Source organism: Cyprinus carpio, chromosome A11 (assembly GCF_018340385.1).
Source record: "Cyprinus carpio isolate SPL01 chromosome A11, ASM1834038v1, whole genome shotgun sequence".
In the NCBI taxonomy this organism is placed as follows: domain Eukaryota; kingdom Metazoa; phylum Chordata; class Actinopteri; order Cypriniformes; family Cyprinidae; genus Cyprinus; species Cyprinus carpio.
In genome coordinates, this window is record NC_056582.1 from 13458682 (window position 1) to 13484534 (window position 25853).

Genomic DNA, 25853 nt, shown 5'->3' on the forward strand with positions numbered 1-25853 from the left:
GAAATATCCACCAAGTTATTTTGGATCCCACTGACTTTTTAATTGTATGGGCGAAAACCTTCTTCAAAATATTTTTGGTTCCACAGAAGAAGAAAAGTCCTGAGGTTGAGTAAATGATGACAGAAATTTCATTTCTGAATGATCCTTTTAAGGCCATTTTTACAAAGGCTTCTTATCACATCTTTTATATCTGCCTTTGTAAAGACAAATATGGAGTAATCCATTTTTTTTATTCTTAAAGTCCACTAGTACAAGTGAAGCAGTTTCTGAAACATTTATGTAGTCAGAAGTCTTACGACGGTCTTCAAGGCTTACGTACCGTTCAGAGTTAGTGGAAAGATCTGTCAGCTGACATCCAGAAACTAACAAAAAACAAAAAATGCCAATAAGGAATTGTAATGTTCTTGAAATGGTGTGTAACACATCTGGAATACCTAATGGATGGCTTTCAGATGTGTGAGGAAGAAGTTAATGGTTTTCAAATGACTTACCGAGCCTTCAGGGATCACAGAACTAGTAGAAGATGAATTATCTGCGCGTAATTGTTGACAAGGCCAAAGCTTAGCGTGAAAGCCTCAGTGGATGAACAGTAAGACGTAAAATGTGTGTTTTTACCATCGCCTGAAGTAGGGGAAACACTTAATGCATTATTCTGATTCTCTATTCTCTCATGGATAGTGTCTCTTCTAACATCTGAGGTAAAAAAAAACAAAAAAAAAAAAAACTAACACATACCAAAGCTAAATATAATGATTTAAAAAAAAAAAATACTCACTAATAATACTAACAAGTACTTGTCATTTACTATGATATTAAGGAATAAATAAGCAATTAAACATAGTACTGTACTGCACTTATCACTTTTCATCGGGATGAACATTTTTAACAGAAGTATCAGGAAAATAAGAACTATGGCAGCAAGGAAGCAGATGTTGGCGTAAATCGATGGATAAAGATTTTTTTTCTAAAACAATGCAGAAAAAATATTGATATCTGGAATCATCACAAGATTCAATTACTGTATGTAGTGAGAAGAACAGTCCAAAACAATCAAAACCAACACTACAAACACAAAAAAAAAAAAATACAAAAAAACCCAAAGTAAAATATTATTATTATTATATTTTATCATAAATATTTAATTATTATTATTTTAAAGATTTTATTACAATTATTATGATATATTTTATATTAAACTATATAGTTTACATTTCTTGTTCTTGACTATAATCATAATGAAAATATATCAGCAAAAATAAAATAAAATCTATGCCAGGTGTCTTACCTGCCAGCACATTAAAGAGAAACACACAGAGTAATAATTAATACAGGGTAAATAATCCACATGATGCCTTCAGAAACTCAAATTATTTCGATTTTGAAATTCCTTCTTATAATGATCTTTAATATTTTTATTAAAGTGCTGTTCAAGTCCCCCCTTAAAAGCATGCCCACGGAAATGCTCAGTTATTACCTAGAGTCGATGACTCTATGAAAATTAAATTAAATTTCTACCTAAACACTAATACAGTTCATTTTGACTGTAAGTGCAGGAATATAGCAAGTTTACCATGCTTTACACACACACACACACACACACACACACACATATACAGTATATATATATATATATATATATATATATATATATATATATATATATATATATATATATATATATATATATATATATATATATATAATATACACACACACACACACACACGGAGATGATCAGAGAACCCAATGTGGTTATAAAATCTATTTAAATTACAATATTTGAATAAATATATACGTTACATATTTTAATAATTTCCAAATTTTCTTGATGAGCAGCATTATCACAGTTTACTTGTAATTATAACGGTCGATTCCTGAAAACAAGATTTTTTCAAACAATGTTTGTCATCAGCATGTGTGAACAGGAAGTACGCAAAACCATGAAAAAAAGGCTCTGATTCAATCATATTATCTAATAAAGTTCTTTTATTCAGGTTGTTTGACAAAACATTTTTATTAATTACTAGCAAAATGTGTCCTGACAGTTATCATAACAGCAGTTTACTAAAGTCTGTGAACTATTGCACTAATGTTATCTCCACAAATCAATCTACAGATCATTTCTAATTAATATAAAACCTCAAAGAACAATACACAAGATTTAAAAAGGCCCAGTGGACCTCACTTTATGGCTATCTTCTGTTTAAACTCTGCAAGCATGTTCTGCTCTCTCTTTCCATAGCGGAGGCCGAAGGAATTGAGATTGTAGTACGCAACATTCTGCTTCCTTTTTGTGTAAGGCCTTTCTGGAGACCACCACTGTGTGTTTCGCTGGGGATCTGCACTCATGGAGAAGTGCACTGAGAGCTTGGGAGAAGGAGATCCAGCTGTGGGATGAGTATCAGTTCCCCTGAGAACCCGGAGTGATGTTTCTTCAGGAGATTCATCTAGAAATACAACAAAAGATTGAAAGATACATGAGACCAAGGCCTACAAGTGAGATATGCTTTATACTTCCTGCATTTTATATCATGTCCAATACAAGCTTATAATATATCTTATAAGGTCACTTTTTAATCAACATTATGAAGCGTATTTTTCCATTAAACTTAACAATGCATCCAGAATTTTAGATATCTATTTTTATTTAAGTCATATTGTATTTTGCTGCATTAAGACTATTATTTAGTAACTGTTTGATATTAACTATATTGATGGTTTGTTAGAAGTTATTGCCAATTAACGAAGACAACACTGAACTTACCTTCTAAATAATACTGAAAATGCCCTGAAGGGTATGTATCGCCATTTGCCAATGACAACATCAAAATTATGGTAAATAGCATCATGTTTAATGCTTTGGAACCAAAATTAGTTTCTGCAAGAAAGCAATGCAATTAGAAACCAACACACATGGTTATTTTCTGAATCATGGGTTCTTTTTAGAAGATTTATTTATAAGATCACACGTTTTAATGGCATTTATATCAAACTTACAAAACTCAACACACAAACACACACACACACACACAAACACAAACACACACAGACAGAGACAGAGAGAGAGACACACACACACACACACACACACACACACACACACACACACACACACACAAAGAGAGAGAGAGAGAGAGAGAGAGATACACACTTCAAAGAGAATTTAAGTTATCAAAAGCATCAGAAATCAGTCTGTCACATCTGCTCCTATGCAATGCTGTTCACTGATGTAAAAAATGAAATACAAAAATTTCAAAATAAATATAATAATAATAATAATAATAATAATAATAATAATAATACAATAAAAGTATAATATAAATATTTTATAATAAAAATTAATTGTATAATACTAAATATATATATTTATAATGAATTTATATAATAAAAAATATATTTTTATTATATATTTATTTACAATACAAAATATATTATTTTTTACAATACAAAATTTATATAAATTTGTAACCAAAATGCTACTGATCTATTTAACAAACAATAATTATACAGCAACATAAAAGGTAAATATGAACAATAAAAAAGTCTGCTGAAATTGGCAGGAACAAACTGTACATTTATCTATTGCATGAGAAAAAAAAAAAAAAAAAAAAAAAACACTATGAAAAGGACTTAAGAGCACATTCAGTCTGTCTTGGTTTTTACTTGGCTAACCAAACCACCTACGTATACAAAAATAAAATGTTAACATGCATATTTACAACAAAAAAACAAATGTAAATACTTGAATGTCATTCAATCCATCCAAACCCTAATGACCATCATATATATATATATATATATATATATATATATATATATATATATATATATATATATATATATATATATATATATATATATATATATATATATATATATATATATATATGCACTTACACATAGACTGACAATTATGCAACTGAACATGGCAATGGGAGTAAATGGCTTACCTTTACACTTGCAGGTATGGAGGTTGTGTTTGGTTCATACAACCTCCACATACAATTTATCTTTCTCATGCAACAATATTACCTGCGTCATAGCCTCCTCAGTGAATCGCAGACCTCCACAACCCTCCCCACTTTCCCTCTGATCTTGTCTTTTTACCCCGGGGTGGGTCCACCACCCATCCCTTTCACAGGAACATTCCGGAACCACAAAGCCTTTATATATTTGAACTCAATATCATTTTCTATTTGAGGGTAGTTCATTGAAGTTGCAGGGAGCAGACAGATTAAATAAAAATGAGATGATTGGAAAAGCACTTCTCTAAAATCTGTATTCATAACTTGACCGACTAAGAGCAACAAGATTTTAAAGATCACTGGACATTTCATTTTTGCTTGTGTTCATCTCGAGAGGGAAATCTACAAAAGTGCAGACTTACCCACATCTTGTGCACTTCAAATCCTAATTTATTAATTTTTTATAATAAAAAAGAGATATATTTCAAATAACTCAAAAATAACATTCTTGACTAGAACACTGGGCATTTTATGGTGAGTTTATTCAACATATTATAAAGGTAATAATAAAATAATAATAATAAAATAAAAATACAATTTTAACAGTTCACTGCAGAAGCACCTCCAGATGTCCAGCAGCTGCTCTTACACCATTGAGGAACTATTTCCAGATAACTTGTTTAAAATCTGAGAGAAAGAGAGAGAGAGAGAGAGAGAGAGAGAGAGAGAGAGAGAGAGAGAGAGAGAGAGAGAGAGAGAGAGAGAGAGAATATAAACAACAGAGATTTTTTCAGCCGCTCACTGAATGTTTAATTACAGAGTTATATATTCAAAATAATAAAACAATTAATTTGGTTGCTCTTAAGTTTAATAGGTTGCTAAATTTATCGATGTTTTGATCCAAGCATGGTAAAACAGCTTTTGTTCCATACCGTAGTTAAAAAAGGAATGTTCAAGGCTGCTGCAAGAAATCCAGAAGCCATTGGAAAGAATGACCTACAAACAATATAAAATGTTGTTATTTGCTAGTTTAGGAGAAGAACAATCTAAAAACAATGCCAAATCAAGCAGAGAAATAGCATGTGTTAAGGGTAATGAATAATAAAAAAAAAAGGTTCCACAATTAGTTTAGGCAAAATGCATCTTGGTTGGTTTGAAGTAGCAATTTGGATGTGTCTGCCTTGCACATGAGGACAGGATATGATTCAACTATTTACTTACTTAAATAGAAGCACAAAGCCATAGGTCTCCACTAGCATGCCAATACGAGGCCATCTTAGTAGAACTAAAGCCACGCCTCCTAGAAAGAAGGCGGAGCTTCTGAGCTTCTGTCTCTGGAAAAAGAAGTGGGCCGTCCTCCTCAAGCCAATGATGAAGGCCAGACCAGACAGAAACAGAATCTGATGTAGAGGGAAAAGTTTGGAAAATTTATGCCTATACACTATCGATCAAAAGATGTTTTGATGTTAGTTAAAAAAAAAAATTATGCTCACCAAAGCTGCATTTATTTAAGTAAAAAATAAAATATTGTGAAATAGTATTACAATTTAAAGTAATTTTTGTACTTTAATGCATTTTTCGTGATGGCCAAGCTGAATACTCCAGTTTCAGAAATCATTCTAATATTCTAATTTGGTGTTCAAGAAGCATTTATGATTATCATCAGTGTTGAAAATATATATATGTATTTTTTTCAGAATTCTTTGAAGAATAGAAAGTTCAAAATAACAGCATTTATTTATCTATTTATTTATTCTAACAATGTAAATGTCTTTACTGTCACTTTTGATCAGTTTAATGCATTCTTGAACAAAAGTATATATATATATATATATATATATATATATATATATATATATATATATATATATATATATATATATATATATATATATATATATATATATATACAGACAAAAATTTTGAATGGTAATGTATGGATTGTTCACCCAAAAAATTAATTAAAAGTATTTCCAATAAAAATGTCTTTCACCCTCATTCTCAAAATGTAGAATAATGACACACGATTGAACAGAATGACAGAATTCAGTTTCTGGGTGAACTATCCCTTTAAGAAACCTTTCCCATGACCAAAGATCTACATAGTTTTTTGCGTCATGTCTAAACAACAGCTCATTACTGCACTTACGTTTCCAAATGCCAACAGGACCGAGTCAAAGTACAATAGTATTCCAAACAGCACAAAGAACACGCCAAATCCTGACAGACCCACACCGATTTCTAGAATCCAAGTCAGAATAAATTGGTTATAGTTGTATTCTTAGTTAGTCAATAAAGCAGATATTTCTGTGCTCATTTAAAAAGGAGAACAATGTGTTGAAATCTAGCCTCTGCAAACAGAAACATGTCTAAAATAAAGGCCACTCTTAATGTACTGATTTACATTGTTTTAATTTAACTCAACACCATAAAATTACATTAAGTGTGAAAATGAACATACAGTAGCAATGTGTCTGAGTTGAGTTGTAACTGTACAGTAAATCAAACAATGGTTAATGTATATTCAGTGAAAGAAAGACACTCACTCTGAAACTCTGTGATTGTGATCATGGTTTTCCAACTCTTGTCTTTCTTGGCACAGATCTCCTGGTTCTTGTTCCTCGGTTTATATTGGTTTGTGTCTTTCACACAAATGATTGACTTTTGAACCCTACTGTAGGGTGAACATTAACCAAACCTATTAGATGAGAGAGAACTCTCTGCCTAATGATCACTTTATCTCATGTACAGTCTATCACAGTCCATTCACTCGTCCACAAAAGCATGTGTCCACTCACCCTCCGCCCTCATCCTCACATCCCACTAATAACTTCATCTCTAGTATGACGGCTGACAGCTGACCACATGTATGCACCCTAAACAACACCCTTTCACAACTTAATATCCCCTGCCCTTTCATCAGTTTTAATGTAATGTACTTTATTAGCATGACAAATAATTCTACATTTATATTAGCTGTGTTAAGAAGAAAACCGTGCAAAACATACAAAAAAATAAAAAATAAAAATAAAAGCAAGTCAGTTTATCATACAATTTTGGTGACTAGATAAAATTATTATATGGCTTGTTGGAATACTTGATCCTGATTGGTCAGGAGCGGTGTTTCATTAAATAATTTTCCTGCCAAAAAATGTAAAAGTTAATTATGACTTTTTTTTCTCACAATTGCAAGTTTATATCACAATTCTTATCAGAACTGCATGTTTATAGCTTTAATTGCGTTAACTGCAACTTAAAAAAAAAAAAAAAAAAAAAAACACCATTCTGAGGGAAAAAAGACAAAATTACAAACTGACATCTCACAAGTCTGACTTTTTTACCCTCAGAATTCTGACTTAATATTTAGCGAATCTGACTTTTTTCTCATAATTCTGAATTTAAATCTCAGTTCTGTTTAGCTTCTCTCTCTCTCTTTCTCTCCTAATTCCAAGTTTACATCTTACAATTCTGTCTTTTTTCTTAGAATTCTGAGTTTATATCTCACAATTTTATTATTTTTTCTCAGAAATTAGTTTCGCTCTCTTATTTCATGCAAACACAACTGCTGCCATCTTCTGTCTGTTATCAACTGTAGAGAGCATGATCTTGAAGGACTTCAGTATTAATATTACTGTAATATTACTGCAGTGTTATAAATATACAAATCAATAATTTGTGTTCTTTATTTGATGAATAGCCCTTAAATAAACACATAATGTAGGCTGCAGTTCGCCTGTTGACTCAACATTAGCCCTTACATGTGGAAGTGGAAAACAACATGCTCAAATGCTACAAAAACTACACATGCACCTCTTTCTTCCTTATCTTTCCTCATTCACTTCCGACAACAGTGTTATTTAGACACCAATAGGCCTGCCATTACCAACTTTGTTACCTCAACCACAACCCATCCCTCTCTTGGTATCTACTGAAAGAATCTCCAACAAGCTCTTTATTTTCCATTCCACAAATACCTTCTCATTCTATCCACTCATTCTGTGTTTAACAAATTTCTATTTAGACAACCAACTATCCTTCACAACATTACTATAAAGTCGTAATACTTTCAATTAGAGCACGTATCATAAACATACATCGTTAGATATTTATTAGCACCACATTCCATACTGCCGACACACTTTCTTGGTTTTCACTTTGTGCTTGTGTTGTTATTGTCATAATATGCAGAATTTATAGATGCTTTCCAGAAAGGTCTCATCCTTAAAATGAAATGCAAATGTAAATTAAATAAAGCAAATATTCACCACTAAGCTTGATTTCTTACAAGCAATGTTACAAGTGGCCCAGAAACAATTGTGGTTTTAATAAGTGGTTGGGATTTCTGTGAAAAAACGTGTTGGAATGACTGACTTCTGGCTCAACATTATGGGTCTGATTGTGGCGTATTCCATTTTCAATTGCCAAAACAAGACTAAGGCTTCAAACTCTTGTAATAAATAGGCTTTGTATATTTATTGGGCTGAAATGAATCCAGTTTACCTCACAAGTTGCTAAAAAGAGCTTCTGTTGTAACTTGTAATACAGTGTAACCTTATCTTCACCCAGGGAGATTTGCATATTTGCAATGACAAGTGAATGAAATCTTTGTCTGTTTTAGAAGTGTGTCTCATGTTTAAAGTTAACAAATTTGATTTTTTGGATCCTACAAGTAACATCATAACATTTGCAGTATGGGTATTTTTCTTGTTCACCATTCAAATTAGGCAGCTTCTTGCCTTCATTTTCAATTACAGTACAATCACCTGAGGTGTCGAAATACAATTATGGATGTACAAACTCTACTGAAGAAAAGTGATAGGAATAAATGAAGAGTTTTAATTACAAAAGGTTTTAAATACATTCACTTTATTGCATGAGGGTACTTCTAAAGCAAGCACATTAAGTCTTCTGTTTGATTTGCATAGCTCAAGCAGTCTCGTTTTTTCCCCTTAAAATAACATTAGTTATGGTAAATATGAAGACATACAGTGTTTTGATTTGAACATATTTACACAGACCAATGTGCTTATTTTGAATTACTGTAGTTAATCCCACTTTATATGCTACATTTTTTTTTTTTTGATCAAATATTAGACATCTCTGCTTTGACTGTCCAACCGCAACTTTGACCATTTTTTCCAATTATGTACAAAACAACACTTAAAAATGACTTTTAAACAAGGCCTTTAAAAGGATGCTGTAAAGTTTAGGTCAATAAATTAAAAATATATCAGCCTCGATCAGTATCTCCATAATATATCAGATCAAAACTCTCTTTAATCATTTTAAAACCTCATTTTATACATATAAAAATATGCGATGCACTGATCTTGTTTTTCTCTTTCTGAAAAAAAAGGATAAAAAATAGATCTCTATCTTCCCATTAAGGGCCGTTTTTGCTTAAAATTTGCTTCTCTGGAACGTTTTTCTCTTTCCCAGATCTCATACTGCGTTTTAGCATGATTCAGGTTTTTGGTTGGTTGTGTTTTTTTTTTTTTTGTAATAAGAACAACATGATTTCCGTGACTGCAGAGAAATAATAATTAAATGACAGTTTCGTCAAACAAATTCTCACAAAACAGATCATACACAAGCTGAGGCCAGTGTTAAGTTAGACCAAAAACAGAATAATTTCACATAAAAAAAAAAATTATAATAAAAATAAAATTAAAAAAAGACAAGCAGAGAATACAGAATGGGCTAACAACTTGCATGGCATTTTAGAGGTTTCGATATGGGGAAAGATCACCTCAAAGTACAAACAGGAGATTTATAAGGTTTGGCAAATTGTTCTTTACTTTACGATAAATTATAATCAAGCTGCTTGATTACAGAGGTAATTACCTGTGATATAAAAATAATCCAAAATATTGTTCCATTTAATTCCATGTTAATCTATATTTACACAAAAAACTGTGCCGCAGCAGAAAATAAACAGCCAAATGAATCTCCAAATGGCACAACGAATAAGGGCTTTGATATTCTTTTGGGGCAACAGGTAACATAATTTAACATCAGTATATACAGGCTGTAATGCAAGTTGCTGGCCTCACATGAATACGCATTGTTTCAACAAGCAGACTTACAACTCTAAGGACACTTCCAATGTTTCGTCTTTCTCATCTTATTCATCTAACACACACGCTCACAAGTTTTTAGGTACCGATATTTGGTACTGTCCTAGCAGTAAAAGCACTATGATGAGTCCACATGGCTTTGATGCAAAGATTAGAGTAATAATCATATCAATATATATGCTTTATTTATAGATACACACGGTACTTAAAGGCCTGACAATGGTTTGAGAGACTGCAATGTTGACGGGAAGAGGGTTCTCAAGCCCTATTTTGAAACCAGAGAGGACAGTGGGAAAAGAGGAGGCCAGGAGGAGTCACAGTGAGTCTGGCCTTAAAGATGATGGAGGGGAAGTGCCCAATGCCAAGTCTTCTTGCATCAACAACATCCTTTGGATCAAGATAACAACGGATTCATCCATAGTCTACTACTGTCCCAAGCTCCTACTGAGGGGCAGTTTACACGACAACGTTTTCAGCCAAAAACTGGAAACTTTTTATGCATTTTGCCTGTTCGTTTACACGAGAACAGTGTTTTGGGGACTGAAACGCCTATTTTTGAAAACGGGTTTCAAAGTACAGGTTTTTGAAAACGCCACCAACCATTATCGTTTCTGTGTAAACACCCAGTACTGAAATCTTTGAAAACAGTGATGCCATGTGCGTGCGTAGTATGTGTTAAGTATGTAGACATGCTCAGTACGTGTCGATTTAAAAGGCAAGCACGAACAAACATACACAACAATGGTGGAGTACATGTTACTGTTGTTGCTGCTCAATAGTTTGCTAACGCTTCTTCAGCATAATGTGGATTTACTTCACCGATATTACAACCAACAGTGGAGACGCATCATATACAACATATAATCGTCACTTCCCTATAAGTAGTGTTTACTAACAAGGTGACAGCGCCAACTACTGGCCTGGCATACGTAATACAGCGTTTTTGGCCATTTTCGCAGATATGTGTAAACTCGAATTGTTTTGAAAAAGTTGTCGTGTATACGTGAAACTTTTTAAAAATGCAAGGGAAAAACTTTTCTGTTTTTGACTATATCATTGTCGTGTAAACGTAGCCTGAGAGTTCTGTTCATAAATCCTCAGGGGCTGATTGAACACAGATAATTATCATACTAGTAGTTCCAAATCTCTCTTCTTTTGACTTACACATAAACTGAGCTTTGACAACTTTGCTGTAGTCCTTGGTCTGGTTTTTACAACTTCCTCAAGCATGGCTATTTTCCTCTGGTCGCATCTCTGTCATGCTCCTTCCTGTCGCAAACGTGCTTGTTTCTGCAAGAATCCGCCCTGAGCAGCTGTACCCAGCATTTGTAGCATGAATTTGCTGTATATACTCCAGTCAGTAATGTGACTGAGAGTAGATATGAATCTGTAAACATCATCCACTCCTGGCTAGTTTGTAGCTTTTGTAATACGACTGCCATCCTCCGAGATCAAGTCAAAAAAGCTGATTAATTGAATTCAAAGTTCTGCCGCGGGTTATGTACTCCGAATGAGGATTGTGAGGAGATGTGGGGGCAGATAACCTCGCTTGTGAACAACCCTCCAAACATTTTGAAATATTTCTCTGCATGGTGTTGAGTAAATAATTGAAAGGAATACAATGTTTGGCGGAGGCAAAACAAAATGTTCTTGGTGTTCAGTGTTTGTTTTTTTTTCTCCATCTTTTTTTTTGTCTGTTGGACACTCAGAAGGGTTCACCGTCAAATTTGACAGCTGCAAGAGCTAGCTGGAAAAATGGGAGAAGAAGAGAGAACAAAGAGAAGAGGAGAACAAATGTATTGTCAGAGACTGTCGTATTTGTTTTGTTAAGCTGAACGTTTTTCACATTTAAACACAGAAAAATAATAATAAGGGCCAAAACACACTCTTGGCAAAAATGTGAATGCATCTAGAAATGTTTAAGAGATAGTTCTCCCAAAAATGTACATTCTGTCACCATTTACTCATGTCATTGCAAAACTGCATAAAGAACTTTCTTCTGTGGAACACAAAAGGAGACATTTTGAAGAATGATTCAACTCATTTTGTCCATACGAAGTCAATGAAGGAGTCTGAAACAACACTGAACCCCACTGATATTCACTGTACTGATAATTTTGTGTTCCACAGAAGAAAGTCATATAGGATATGAAGGGGCTTAGCAAATGATGACAGTTCTCATTTTTGGGTGAACTAAAGCATCCCCTGGTGCTTGTAAAATGCATGATGTATCAGACCCAATTGATAATGCAACGTGCTGCCACCAGGGGATGCTTTAGTGGACATTTAGTGGACAATTCTTATATTGACAATTTTTATGTCATGGAAAGCAACAATTTGAAAAGAATGACTCAGATGTCCCAGATGGCACTCTCAGCCATGTGTTCTACACTTGACCACACAGACTTCTGGGTAGTAGTGTGCCGGGAAGTCCGATCAGTGTGGGATTGGCAAAAGAATGTATTGAGAATGCAAAGCATTCACAATTTCTACCCACTTAAATATTTTAGAGCTTGGAATAACTAGAAAAATGCCCATGGATTTACAGGATTTAATTAATGAGGGTGTGAATTGAAATAGTAAATATCCTAATTTTTAGTAGATTTGTTTTAAGCCATCTTAAGGCTTCCTTGAAAGTTTGCCGAGGCCCCCTAGTGGGCCCCTGACCCTTGGTTGAGAACTACAGAGTAACAGTGTGTCTAGAAAAGAATCACCCCCTTTAAAATAATCACATTTTGTTGTTTTGCAGCCTGAAATGAAGATGGACACAGTTTTGTACTCAATGCAACTCATAACATCCAAGTAAAAGATAACACCAACATGTCAGTAAAAACACACAAAAAAAAAAACAGATTCAAAAAAGTATGAAAAAAGTTGAAAAAAGGATCACCCCCCTCCTAAAAATGACTTATAAACTCAATCAGGTGTAGCTAATCACCTCAATGGCACACAAATTTGACTTTCACCTGTGATCAGCTATGGTCATTGGTGGAAATCCAAGACATCTCACTATCCAAATAACTGCATTCCTACAGTAAAGCATGGAGGTGGTGAAATCCTGTTCTGGGTGTGTTTCTCTGCAGCAATTTTTTCAATGTAAAAAAAAAGTTCTGATATGTTGGTGTTTTATCTTTCACATGGATGCTATAAGTTGCGCTGAATAAATACAGCTGGATAAAACAAAAACTGTGTTCGTCTTCATTTCATGCTGCGAAAGCAACAAAATTTGATTATTTTAAAGGGGGTGATTCTTTTCTACACCCACTGTACATTAAACACACCATGTGTGACAGGGCCTACATAGTTAAAGTTAACGTTTATAAAAATAGCTACCTGAATAATAATATCTGGCTTAATTGCACACTTTATTACCCACGTGAATCTTTTGAATTCTGAGGTTTGCTACCAAGAGAGAAACGCAAATAGAATACATTCAGTATAGTTGTTCTTTTGCAAGGTGAATGGTTAAACATTCGCATCTGCATTCGCATACTTGTGTCAAGTGTTTCTGACCCAACAGTTAATAAGGTGAACAAATTGTACAACAGTTGGCAAAATAGCTGCATCTGGTTTCCATGTGATTATAAAAGGTGAAAATGTTCTTTAACAAACTGTTAATTAACCACAAGAGAAATTTAGTGTTTATGAAAGTCCACTGCGATATGATCAACTTCGTTACATGCAGTTTTAAACACCAGCATCACCTTTTTAAAATTCTAGTCACATGGTTTTGATCAAGGCTGACTATTATTTTGCCATGAGCTGACTGCAGCTGTTAAGTTTACAGTTAGTCTGTTAACAATGTGTCAAGACTTGATCACTGGATCAAGATCTAAAAATGATGCTGATAATACAGAATGAAAGCCAGTCAACACATTTGTAGGAGCTGTTTGTGGAATAGCCACAAGCCCTGTAATAAATGTGCAGTTAACCAAGATCAAGATTTCTGCTGCAATTTTTTCCATACCAGAATATTTTTCTACCAAAACAGGGTGGTGTAAATCAATATTCAGCGTTGTTATATTTCTAGCTCTACTGAAAGTAAAAGAAAGCAAGGGCAGTAATGAGCAGGACCAGGAAGAGAGTTTATGTGAGGAACTGGGAAGAGAAAGGAAGGGGCGGGGATTGTTGTGCAGTGGGTGGGACTCACCTTCACACCTTCATGATGTGGGAGGAGTCAGAGTACTCAGCAGAAGGGGAAGGGACCAGGCTGGCTGGGGAGGCAGAGGGACTGGGAACGCACTGTGCTGCAATGCAGTGAAATTATGGGGGGAAAAAAATGTCAAAAGAAAACATATGCCATGAAGCAAATGAAATAGGAATTGTGGGACAGAGAGGTGAATATATATACTGTCCTCTCTACAGAGCCACAAGCCAGAAGGCAAAATGAATCCATGCTAATTGAATTTTTGACCACAAAAAATATTGAATGAAATGAAAGAAAACTATGAAGGAAAGTCCAATGCATGATTTTAAATTGTATTTATCATTTTGGTTGCCCATAAATCTTAATCTAGAAACTGAGATCAAAGGCATGATGAATAAAAAAAATATACATTGTATTTTTTTAAATTCTCTCTATTTATTACTGATGTTTGTCCTCTCTGCCTTTGTCCATTCATATGTGTTCTGAAGTTAAAAATTTAGTGACAATAACAAACCTTTATATATTCATAGTCAATAATTTGAGGAAATGTCTTACTCTAGAGCAGTTCCTTAGTGAATTTAGATGGAACTAGAAAGTGTGCTTCAGTACCGAGGTCACACATCTAGATGGTATCTAAAAGCTTCATAAATGTGTTGTGAATTCTGAAACAGATCAATTACATATCAATTCATTATAAATTTCCTCTGCAAAATAGCAAATCTAATAGTTCAACTAAGTCAAACCATAACTATAATTAAAGTGCAACCTCAGCACTGAAGTGTGGTGAAGTGTACATTGAGGACATCGAGGAGCATGTGACATTGAAAGGGCATGAGTGTCAGACAGTGGTCAGACAGTTGGGGTCACAGCTTGCCCAGGCTCCTCAGGGCAGCAGGTTTCCTCACCGGAGAGCAGCCGGCTACGGCGGGAGGCCTCGGCAGCCAGAGCACAGGAAATCTCGATGCGTTTCTCCTGTTCATGAAGCTGCTGCTCTGGGTTACTGGGTCCTTCCACTGGCCCGTCCAACACCGGCACCACATTTTGCAGGCTGGAGAAAGACAGATAGGATAATATTCAATAATATATATATATCCACAGATGTAATAAAGTCATTTTCAAGTATTGATTTCACCTAGGAGGAAATTCTGCCAAAGATTACTCAATGTTGTTTGAAACCAAACCTGTAACCTGTTGTATTTTCCAAAGAACACAAAAGTGAAAAATCAATTATGGTCTTTTTGTACTTGTATTTTGAGAGCTTGACTTGATTTTAGAACTTTGGCAGTCCCTAGTTGTTCGGCAAGTGCTGCGTATGGTTTATGGCATAACAACAATGGCATAACAACAAATGGGTTTGGACGGACGAAACAAAAACAAAATAACGGTTACTCAGTGTGCAGTGGATGAGGACATGATGTGCATCATACTTAGATTTGGCAATCAGTGTCTTGATTCTTTCAACTTTCTTCTGTTTTTCCCGCAGCTCTTCTGGGCTGAGTGGTGTACTGGTCTCAATGTCCAAGTATCGCTCAGGGATCAAGACTTTGTCTGGCATGGATAACTAAAGAAACAATGACACAAATGTCCTTGCCTATACTTCACATCAACCGTTATTAAAAACTGGACAATGTTAATGGTGCTATGCGCAGTGCTGCTATGTGATTTCTAACCTCTTTGTTGAGATCCAGGTCATAGTGTTCAGGTTCCACCTGTCGTCGCAGACGAGCAATTTCTTCCCTGGGTGACTCCAAACCTTCTCCCCTTATGGCCGCCTCAAGATCTTTAATATCCACCTCATCAGCTGTTACTCTCCTCCGCACCTGGATATCGGGAAGAACAACTGGCTCAATCCTTAGCGTGACATAAACTGCAAAATTCATAGAATATATTTTATTTGTTTCACACCATTTTTTCTTGTTTTAATCATACATTTTATGGCACCCAATATAAATATTAGGGGTGTGCCTAAAGCAAATTACTTAAGGGAAATAGCTACTTTTTTTAAACCGCACAGGAACCGGTGAGCCAAAGGAAATCATGTTGATTTACATAAACCTCTAATATTACAACGCAGTAGCAAGTGTGTGAAGTAAAGGAGTGTAAATTCTATAAATGAAATAAGCGCAAATAAAATAGCAGTGTTGCACTTTCCTTATTCCATGCATTTCCTGGAAATTACTTAAATCAATTTCCATATTTCTAAACTGCACAGGAACCCTTACTGTTTTAATTAAAATATATTTAAATATTTATCGGATCACAAAAGGACCTCAAAACCCAAACACAAACTCACTACACCCCAAAAAAAACCTCACAAAATCTCAAAACAACTCAAAAACAAGAGTAACTGCTTCGACTGTTAGAAGATATTTAAATAAAAGTTATAATCATAAAAATATTTTTTTAGTTAAACACTGCATATTTGTTCAGTGATAACTACGAAAAAAAAGAAAGGCTGTAAAACCATAGACATAACGGTCTTAGCAACTATAACTGTACGAAGTTCCGGTTTTATCCGAATACAGATACAGATACAAATAATTTTGTGATTGTTACAGATACAAATACTGGCTTCGCTGCACACCTCTAATAATTATATTTAGAATATAGCGATAATATATTTTGCAGTCTTGCTACTTTTCAAGTAAATTTATTTCAAATAAATTTCAAGTTCAGATAATTTTATTGGACTGCTTTTTTTTCTGTGAAGTGCCTAAATGATCACAACTGACCCTAATAAATGGCTAGGGTATGAATTAAGGCAAGACACTAGAGGTAAATAGGGTAAAAACTGATAGATATCACCAGATTTAACCAGTTGATTAATCACAGTACATTAAGACTATTGTTTTGTATTATAAGTTTTCTTAAAGTTTGTTTAAATGAGCAAATGATGCATTATCAAAATCGACCAGTGCATGAAAAAAGCCAGTAGTGCCTCAAAAACATAAGCTTTTGTAATAAAGTGCATTAATAACCAGCTAAACCTGCAATAATGCGTTACTTCTTCAGTACAGAGAAAAAAATGCTTAAGAATATGACACTAACCACTCTGTAGTTAGCAGATGATTTTAAGCCATCATTGTTCTGGTTGCTGGAGAGGTTGAGGCTGCGCCTCTTGTCTCTGACAGAGTTGCTCTGGTTTCTTCGTATCCTCTCGTTCTGTTCCTCCACACTCATTTTAGACTTTACCTCTGCGGGGAACACTGCACTCTTTGGCCTCTCCTGGGACACACATCCATCACCATTACACAATGCATTTATAAAAGACTACCTATAATGCCACCTAGCCCTATACATTCTGAATCAGAACCCACAAATTGGATCTGTAACTTATATACAGTATGTTGATTAAACTAATGGTACTGGCTATATTTTATAGTTCCTCATGTTTTCTCATAAAATGTGAACCTATTATTGAAAACATGAAGAGTTTACTAGCACAGATTTAACTTACTCTGGAAATGTGACCATTGGACACCTTCCCATTTCTCCGTTGGATGCCATCAGAATTGTTCTTGTCTTCTGAAGGCGACTTGGTCCTTGGTGGAAAAACCCACACCACACAAAAAAACAAAAACAAAAAACAATATTTTTTATAAAACAGCCACCATTATGAAACAAAAAAATCTTGTTGATTATTTTCACATTTGTTTATACTATAACCATGATTTAAATATAAATGATCTTACAATTAAATATAATTAACTTCATATGCTCAGGAAATATCAAGAAAAATGTCAGCCCTTATTTCTTCCTACCTTTATTCTGGTTGGATTGCTCTGTATCAAAGTCACTGCTCTTTTCTCCCTGTGAGTTGTAGTTGTGCTGGAACAGAAGATAGCAAATGTAAACCCAAGTTAAAATATCCTAAAGGAACATAAAGTATTGCTAATAAAATTTCTGTCATAATTAAAACCAGAAATCCCATCCTGACAGGATTAAAAAATTCTTAACAGATTCTTAATTTAATTCTTTTCAGATTGGTTTCATATATATATACATGTATATATATATATATATATATATATATATATATATATATATATATATATAAAAACATACCTACATTTTTCAAGGAAACCATTTCCCCCCAAAAAAAACCCACACACACCAATTCATATTAGCAATTCATTATGTTATATTAGCATACTGAAACAAAAACAGTTGGCATGGGGCACACAGTGAGGGCTTCTACAGGTTGTTCAACAGCTTGATGAATAGCAGCCTGTAAATGCATGAGGTTGTTGAGGCAAATACGGCTATAAGTAAAAGCCATGGAAGCATTTTTACACATCACAGTACTATCACCAGCTTGAATAAATGCAACACTAGCACAGAAACAAGCAAGCAAAAATAAAACAGGTACTAAGGACAGAAATGGGGCAACTGTACAAGTGTATATATGAAGGAACTTGATCTTTCTACCACACACAAATGGAGGGAAAAAATGGGAGCTGTTGGAAGACAAGCTACTCTCATTTATTTATTCCAATATTTGCTATATCTTACAACAGATGTTATATTATGATGAGGTTTGGTTTGAGATAAAGTAATGCATAACAAAATTGTAAATATGTGAAAGCAAACAGATTATATGAAGTGAAATAGTGAAATGGAAAGAAAGGGAAATAATGAAGTTAACTGGTGTAGGGGAAAGGAAGATGTTGTTGACAATGTAGCGATGATAGAACATGGTGCGAAAATGGACACAGTCCTCATTCTCGTAGTGTGGCCGCCTCTCTGAGGTACCTTTCTGCTGCGGAAATCTTCGTTGTCCTTGTAGCCTTCCTGGTGGATGCCTGAATGGGGGCCCATGCTGCGCAGCCAGGCATTGCTGTCTATGGGCAGGGGAGGGACAGAGGGGGGAAAGGACTGGGAGGACTCCAGGGGCTGGTAAGACTTAGGAAGTGGAGGTCGGGGAGGACCAACCTCCTGTGGTAGGAAGGCAAGGGAAAAGAAAAAAAAACAGGAAGTTGGGAAGAGAGAGTAAAAGATATCGACAGAACAGAAATTAAGCAGAAGGGAAAGAAAGAAAGGCAGGGAGGAGGAGAGAAGAGAAGGGATGGAGAGGTGGAGAGTGAGCTGTGCATCAGTAGCAACTAAGCCAGGTGGAGGGCGGAGAGAATCATGGGAAGCATAGAGGCATGGATCCCTCACCACAACCACTAATAAACACTGACCTGCACGGCCATCTGCTTTAACATGGAAATGTACTGTGATGTAAGATTTGAGGTCTAAAAACAAACATTTAACTCAAGACCCACTCCATCTGCTTTAACATGGAAATGTACTGTGATGTAAGATTTGAGGTCTGAAAATGTGCAGTTCAGTCAGGGGCTGATTCTTCTGAATAAACGGCATGTGCCAGAATGGCGTAAAACTCTGGGCATATTTTGGTAGCGTATCACTGTGGGAGTGGGTCACCTATGAATACTAGCAAACACGCACAACCAAGTGTTTAAAAGTGACTACAGCTAAGTAACAACAAAAAACAGAATCATATAGCCAGAAAACAGGTATTAGACACAGAAATAATCTTTGAATCCCATTTCAAGTCATTTACAGGTAATTATCATTCCATGTAGAATTATTCAACTCTGATTAAAATCACTCCGCTTTCTCTTAAGCTAAAAAGCCAATATGGTGCAACAGTGCCCATATACTTTTTCAGTGACCATTATTTTACTAATTCAATTTGCCCATAGGGATTTAAAAAAGTCTTTGTTCAGGATTTATCAGCCACCCAACCAACTAAATACGAAGTGAATCAAAAGAAACTTTGATTTGAAGGGGAAAAGTATTTGAAAATCCGACAAAAAGCCAAAGGTACAAGACTGAATAAAAAAAAAAAACAATTAATTAAAAAAAAAAAAAAAAACTAATAATTGTGAAGGATATAATAAAATTGAAAATGATAAAAAAAAGTAAAACTGATTTAAAGATTCTAATTATGTATATAGAAAAACACATTTTACATTAATTGTAAAATATACAAATTATTCATATAAATATTTAAATAGCTTGAGAGTATAGGGAGAATGATTCCCATTATTATATCATTTGCAGTGATTCATGGGAGTGTGTGGGTGCTTGAAAGTTCTTTTGCTGCAATTCCCTAATTGGTGACAATTTCTCTGCAGAATCATGGGCAATATAGTATTTGACCAGGAATTCCACTGTTAAACATGATTATTAAAAAAAAAAAAAAATTAATTAATGCAGGCTGATGACTTTAACAAAAGCATATACCATCAGTTAACATCCTCGTAGCTCACAGTAGGTATGTAGTTAAAGATATTGTTCAAAATGTATTCCCTATGGAGAAAATGAATGGGATATTTACTACTATAACACAACTGTTGCTTTATTATGGTATCTTTTCAAAGTAAAAGCCTTTTAAAATTATCACCACAACTTCATGGCAGTAGACTATGGTTAGAGGTTTCTTTAATTGAGCATAGTACAGCAAATATAATTTATTGTGAGTCAGGAACAATTCAGGATGTCTGGGATAAACAAAAATAACAAGTCCTATGATCAGACTTGATTAATTACGAGAAGCAGAATGATTTGATATTCCCTTCTTCATTTAAATGAAATGGTCTGGTACTACAGCATACAGTATATGCTACTGCAATGTATTCTGTGCACTGTAATGAATAAGACAGTCTTTCATTGAAGAATAATGCTGTGTGAAATACCTCTGTGGCCAGCTGTTTAGTTGGAGAGGCCTGAGAGCCAGGGACAGGAGAGAAGGGGCTGAGAGGACTCGTCAGACTCACTGAACTCAAGGGACTTGCAGGACTGTTTGTGCTGAAGGAGCCGGATGCTCCACTGGCTACAGGAGACAGATAACAGAGTTAAGGGCCAATGTCACGACGTCAAAAGTAACCTAATATTCGTCCCTGTAATATGCTCTACTTTGCTGCATTTGTATTCCAATAAAAAATAATCAAATCATAAAACAAATGACATTGCTGTCTGTTTCCTGTTTCACAACATATGCACTGCATGAGAGCATTGCAGCATAACTGCAACAGCAGGCACACAACGTTCTCACAACATTCATGTTACATAAGAAAACTGCAGCACTATACAGAAAATACAGAACAGAAGTAGCGACAGATCTTTTCATCTGTTTTGTGACGTACAGCGAATTTGAATGAGAGCTTGTAGTTGACTGTAAGTAAGGGACAGGGTTTATGTAGACCAAATGAATTAAAAAGTCATTTAACAGAAGCATAAGTCATAAAAGAAGTCTGTTGTTTCACCAGACTAACCAGTTATGACATTTTAATTAAAAATTACAAACCAGTTTTACTAATTAAACATATGCATGGATGAATCATTCACAATAAGATCAATAACATGCATTTAAAAAATGAATAAAGTGAATTTTCATTTCATGCTGACTATAATAAATAGCCAGAAACTGGTCAGAAATAAATTATTCTTCTGCTCTGCAGCACCATGGTGCTGAGTGCCAGAATGAACTTGCATAGATTATGTGTGATGCCGCGCAGTATGGAGATCATCTGACCTCTGTGCTTGGCCGTATCCGTGCCACGAGACGGGTTGTTCTTGTGCAGCCCCTCCAAAACATCCTGAACCCTCCAGAACTCCTTCTGAATGTGCCTGTGTACCGGCTCACTCTATTATGAAAATAGAAACAGATAGACACATTTTCATTGAAACAGAGAGACACATGCATTATTGAAGCACTGTCAGGATCATTACAATAATGCATATTCATTCTTATTAAAAGTTCATGAGAGAATCACATGCCATTCAATTACTGATTGCATTATTAATTTCCATTCAAAGGACTTTGAGCAGTTCTTGTTGCATTAAACAGATAATTATTATGGATCTTAATTTAATATTTAAATGAATTCTGTACCATCAAGGTCACCTTTTTACTACAATAATGCCCTCATCACACCACCTACAGTGGATAAAGGTATACTGTATCAATCATGTAAAAATGACCATTTGCATGATAATTGCATGTGCTCATAAATAAATGATTGCCTAAATGGAAAGATGGCAAAAGTCATCAAGGGCTTGTAGTGTAACAGTTCAAGGTTTCCTGGTAACTAATGATGATGTGGAGCCAGTATCCAACGTACCTGCCCTCCAGCATTCAGGTGCTCCCACAGGTCCCCATGGATGCTGTTTACTTCATCCTCTAGTGCCTCAAACTCCATACGGGTGGTGGTCAGGGCCTGTGAAGTACAAGTAACAAAAAATCAGCAACACTTATTTAATCAAAAACATTAGCTTCGCTTATGTGTAAATGTGTTTTCATAAAAGTGTAAAATTGTCTGGTTTCCTACACTGGAGGCATGAGACAGCTCTCCTCTGATGTTAATCAGCTTGTTTTGTAGACTCTCTTTCTTCAGCTGAAGTTTCTCCATGGCCAGCGGCTGGTTCCTGTACAGCTCCATCTCCTGATGCGTGGCCACCAGCACCCCCTCCAAGCTGTCCTGGAAATTGCAGAAAACAATCAAGTAAGTAAGGACAGTAGTTTTAGGCATAATAAGTTGGTTTATATTGAGAATTTAATATTAATTTAATGCTGTAATATTTGTTTAAATATTATATTAAAATATATTATAATAGTATTTCATAACCCTTTTTTTTAGAGAACTCCTAAAAGCTACAAATATACCTTTTCCATTCGCAAACGATGGACTACAGCCTCCTGCTCTTTCACAAGTCGATTCTGCTCACACAAGCGGCCCAGTAGTTTCTGTACAGAGACAAAATGAATGAGTTCATGGGTCTGTTATGTGAATGACAATGATTTGCAAAGTTGTACATTAATGCACGTCTTTGATCAGACAAAAGTGACTTACACTGGTCTCAATCTCATTGAGCTTCAGTGTGGGATGAAGGTCACCGTACACATCATGGAATGGAGGCTCCTATAACAAGAGTGAATAAATAAAATGGGAATTTTAAAAAAAAAAAATCAAAACATTTCAAAACAAAAAAAAAACAAAACTTAAAAAAAACCCAACTACAATTGTTATTAATTTATTAATTTAAAAATTAAATACCAAAACCTTTCAAAACAAATAAATACCAAAACTTTTTAAAAAAATAGCCACTGCAATGTGCTGTTTGCATTATTCAGCAACAAAAACCATCCCAAATGTTGTTTCAATGATAAGCCCCTCCGTGTGAAGGCTATCCACTGAAAATGGCTTTCTTGCTTGATGGTATGAGTGGATAAGACAAATACTGTACACAAAGGACAAAAGCAAGATGACACAATACACAATGACCACACAATGGAGGATGTGATTTTGGGCAAACGAGCACTGGAAATGGCAGGATTCAGCTATTATAAAGCAAAGCAAAAAATCTTAAAACCAAAGGGAAACTGAAAATTGTGGCTCTCATAGCTGAACTTAAAAGTTAAGGCTCTAAAACTAAACCTCTGTTCACTTAAACCTAAAGCTCTATCAAAACAGCCAACATGCCACATCGACCAGGATGCACAAAGAGAGGCAGGCTCCATGACAACCTCAGAACAGCCTCGTTTGTGCCTAACTCTGTCAGAAAGAGGCTGAACTGAGCTTCAGTAGTGCAGGAATAGCAGGTAGAACAGCAGCCTGCCCCTCTAGAGGAGTCTCGACTCTCTTACTTGTGAGAATAGTTTTGCTCGAGGAGAGGAACGCTCAACCATTCTGGTTACCATGCCGATTAGGTGATCACCATCTGTCATCTAGGGCAGAACACATTATCATTCACCTGGCTATATCGCTGACCTTGAATATGGCCGACTTTGATGGAACCTAGCTTATACTTACAATATCCACAGCAGATAGAGGTCATAGGAGAGACCGGGGCAAGTTGTTACACTATTTTAACTCTAGTAAATATTTCTTGTGGTAGGTTTATTTTTGAAAATCATTACACTACACTACCATTATAAAGTTTGGCGCAGTAATATATTTTTTTAATGTTTTTGAAAGAAGTCTCTTATACTCACCAAGGTTGGAATTATTTGATGAAAAATACAACTTAAACAATACCATTGTGAAATATTTTTAAAAAATTAAAAAAATATATATATATATTTTAATATATTTGAAAATGTATTTTTTCCTGCAGATTTTCTGAATTTTCAGCAGCCATTACTCCAGTCTTCAGGCACATGATCCATCAGAAATTATTTTAATAATGAAGCATTTCTAACGGCCGATGTTTAAAACAATTGTTCTGCTTCATAGTTTTGTGTCAGGCTGTGATTCACTTTTCTCAGGTTCTTTGAAATCAGTAAAAAAAATGAAACAATAAACAATTCATAAAACTTCCTTAATCTGATATTAAAAATAATCATGAATCGTTAAAAAAAAAAAAATTAAACAAGCAATTCATAAAACAGCAAAACTGCAAAAGAAACTGTAATTAAAAGAATTATTGTATAGTTATTGTAAAATGTATACCTTGCAAAAATATAAAACATGACAATCTGACCCAATAAAAATGTTGGGCAAAAACTTCCTTAATCTGATATTAAAAATAATCATGTCCACAACTTTTTTTTTTTTTTATCAAGATTTTTCAAAACCAACACCACAGTTAAAAAATAACACAGCAAAAACAAACACATATCTCTTGACATACACATACACCTCCTTAAAAATAACCCTCGTGACAACTTCCCCATGTGACGATTACAAAGAAGCCATATATAGCCGCCGCTGCTGTTAACATGCAACTGTTATAAAATTAGAAAACGCTTTCAAACAGTGTGAGAACTGACACAGAGAGGAGATACGAGAGAAGTGAGAACAGGAGGTGGTGCTTCAGAAAAATGTTTGAGGACTGTGACTACATTTATGACATGGTTGTTAATGTCTTGAAGTGGACAACCAAACAACGGTCAGTTTGTCCTTTAATGTGAAGCCAACAATCAAAAGCTCTCTGTTTGAAACCTCTGTCTGTCTACATGCAGCTGTTTTCTAAAGAAGAAACAAAAATAAAAACTAAAATTGAAAATTTAAAACATAAAACAAATCCAAATATTAAACATAAAAAAAAAACTAATACACGTTTCATGCTTGAAATGCTGCTTAGTTGAGTAGCTCACTAGGTTTCGGAACAGAGCTAATGTGCTGTCAGCATTGAATCTCAGTTGTGGTTGTTGGATCGAGCCTCCTACCTGCTTATCTAGGTACTCCAGGTTCCTCTGAAGCTGCACATCTAAAATGTCCTCCTGATGTGTGCAGTGAAGCAGCAGCAAAGCCCAGTGTGTCAAACACAGCAGCAGCATACAGCACGCAAAAGCATTGGATGGAGAGACGGAGATTAAGACACAGATAAGGACGGTCAAGGCATTGCTAATCACAGCAAAGTGTGGTGCAGCACGCTCATACTCATAAGAACAGACAATTTCATGCCCTCATCAATCATTCATTAGCCAAGCTAGTGCACTTGATCTGTTGCACATACAAATTATCAGTCATGTGATCACATGATTTGCTGGTTCTCAATTGACAAGGCTGTAAATGGAGTGTATCATGTTGAACACATTCAGTGTTGACTTACCATTTTTCTATGGACCGAAGGGGATGCTGGGTAGTTGTAGGGGTACATTCCTTGACTGTAGGAGCAACGGTCTCCAGGGAAATCATACTAAAACAAGAA

At 35.0% G+C, this 25853-nt stretch overlaps 3 protein-coding genes across 3 annotated transcripts in view; all 3 read right to left on the reverse strand.

Annotated features, from left to right (window-relative positions):
- Positions 1 to 1966: 1966 nt before the first annotated feature.
- Positions 1967 to 4395, reverse strand: kiss1 (KiSS-1 metastasis suppressor). Its single transcript, XM_042766314.1, has 3 exons — positions 3951 to 4395; positions 2765 to 2878; positions 1967 to 2447 (listed from the first exon to the last, which is right to left on the reverse strand). The coding sequence occupies exons 2-3, from the start codon at positions 2847 to 2849 to the stop codon at positions 2182 to 2184; spliced, it is 351 nt and encodes a 116-aa protein (XP_042622248.1). The 5' UTR covers positions 2850 to 2878; positions 3951 to 4395; the 3' UTR covers positions 1967 to 2181.
- A 91-nt stretch (positions 4396 to 4486) lies between these two features.
- On the reverse strand, positions 4487 to 6976 carry golt1a (golgi transport 1A). Its single transcript, XM_042766313.1, has 5 exons — positions 6512 to 6976; positions 6115 to 6206; positions 5187 to 5365; positions 4898 to 4961; positions 4487 to 4652 (listed from the first exon to the last, which is right to left on the reverse strand). Exons 1-5 carry the CDS (start codon positions 6534 to 6536, stop codon positions 4611 to 4613), a joined length of 402 nt encoding a protein of 133 aa, XP_042622247.1. The 5' UTR covers positions 6537 to 6976; the 3' UTR covers positions 4487 to 4610.
- Positions 6977 to 11719: 4743 nt separating this feature from the next.
- LOC109092290 (pleckstrin homology domain containing, family A member 6) overlaps positions 11720 to 25853 on the reverse strand; it is a 62073-nt gene continuing 47939 nt past the window's right edge. Inside the window, exons 10-27 of the mRNA XM_042766315.1 lie at positions 25755 to 25841; positions 25369 to 25422; positions 23845 to 23925; positions 23051 to 23119; positions 22864 to 22944; positions 22529 to 22678; positions 22322 to 22417; positions 21733 to 21844; positions 20894 to 21030; positions 18942 to 19124; positions 17953 to 18017; positions 17647 to 17752; positions 17238 to 17414; positions 15860 to 16009; positions 15617 to 15750; positions 15095 to 15237; positions 14193 to 14289; positions 11720 to 11789 (exon numbers count right to left, since the gene is read on the reverse strand). Coding sequence (XP_042622249.1) covers positions 14195 to 14289; positions 15095 to 15237; positions 15617 to 15750; positions 15860 to 16009; positions 17238 to 17414; positions 17647 to 17752; positions 17953 to 18017; positions 18942 to 19124; positions 20894 to 21030; positions 21733 to 21844; positions 22322 to 22417; positions 22529 to 22678; positions 22864 to 22944; positions 23051 to 23119; positions 23845 to 23925; positions 25369 to 25422; positions 25755 to 25841 — 1920 coding nt within the window. The 3' untranslated portion in view covers positions 11720 to 11789; positions 14193 to 14194. The remainder of the gene's footprint in view (positions 11790 to 14192; positions 14290 to 15094; positions 15238 to 15616; positions 15751 to 15859; positions 16010 to 17237; positions 17415 to 17646; positions 17753 to 17952; positions 18018 to 18941; positions 19125 to 20893; positions 21031 to 21732; positions 21845 to 22321; positions 22418 to 22528; positions 22679 to 22863; positions 22945 to 23050; positions 23120 to 23844; positions 23926 to 25368; positions 25423 to 25754; positions 25842 to 25853) is intronic.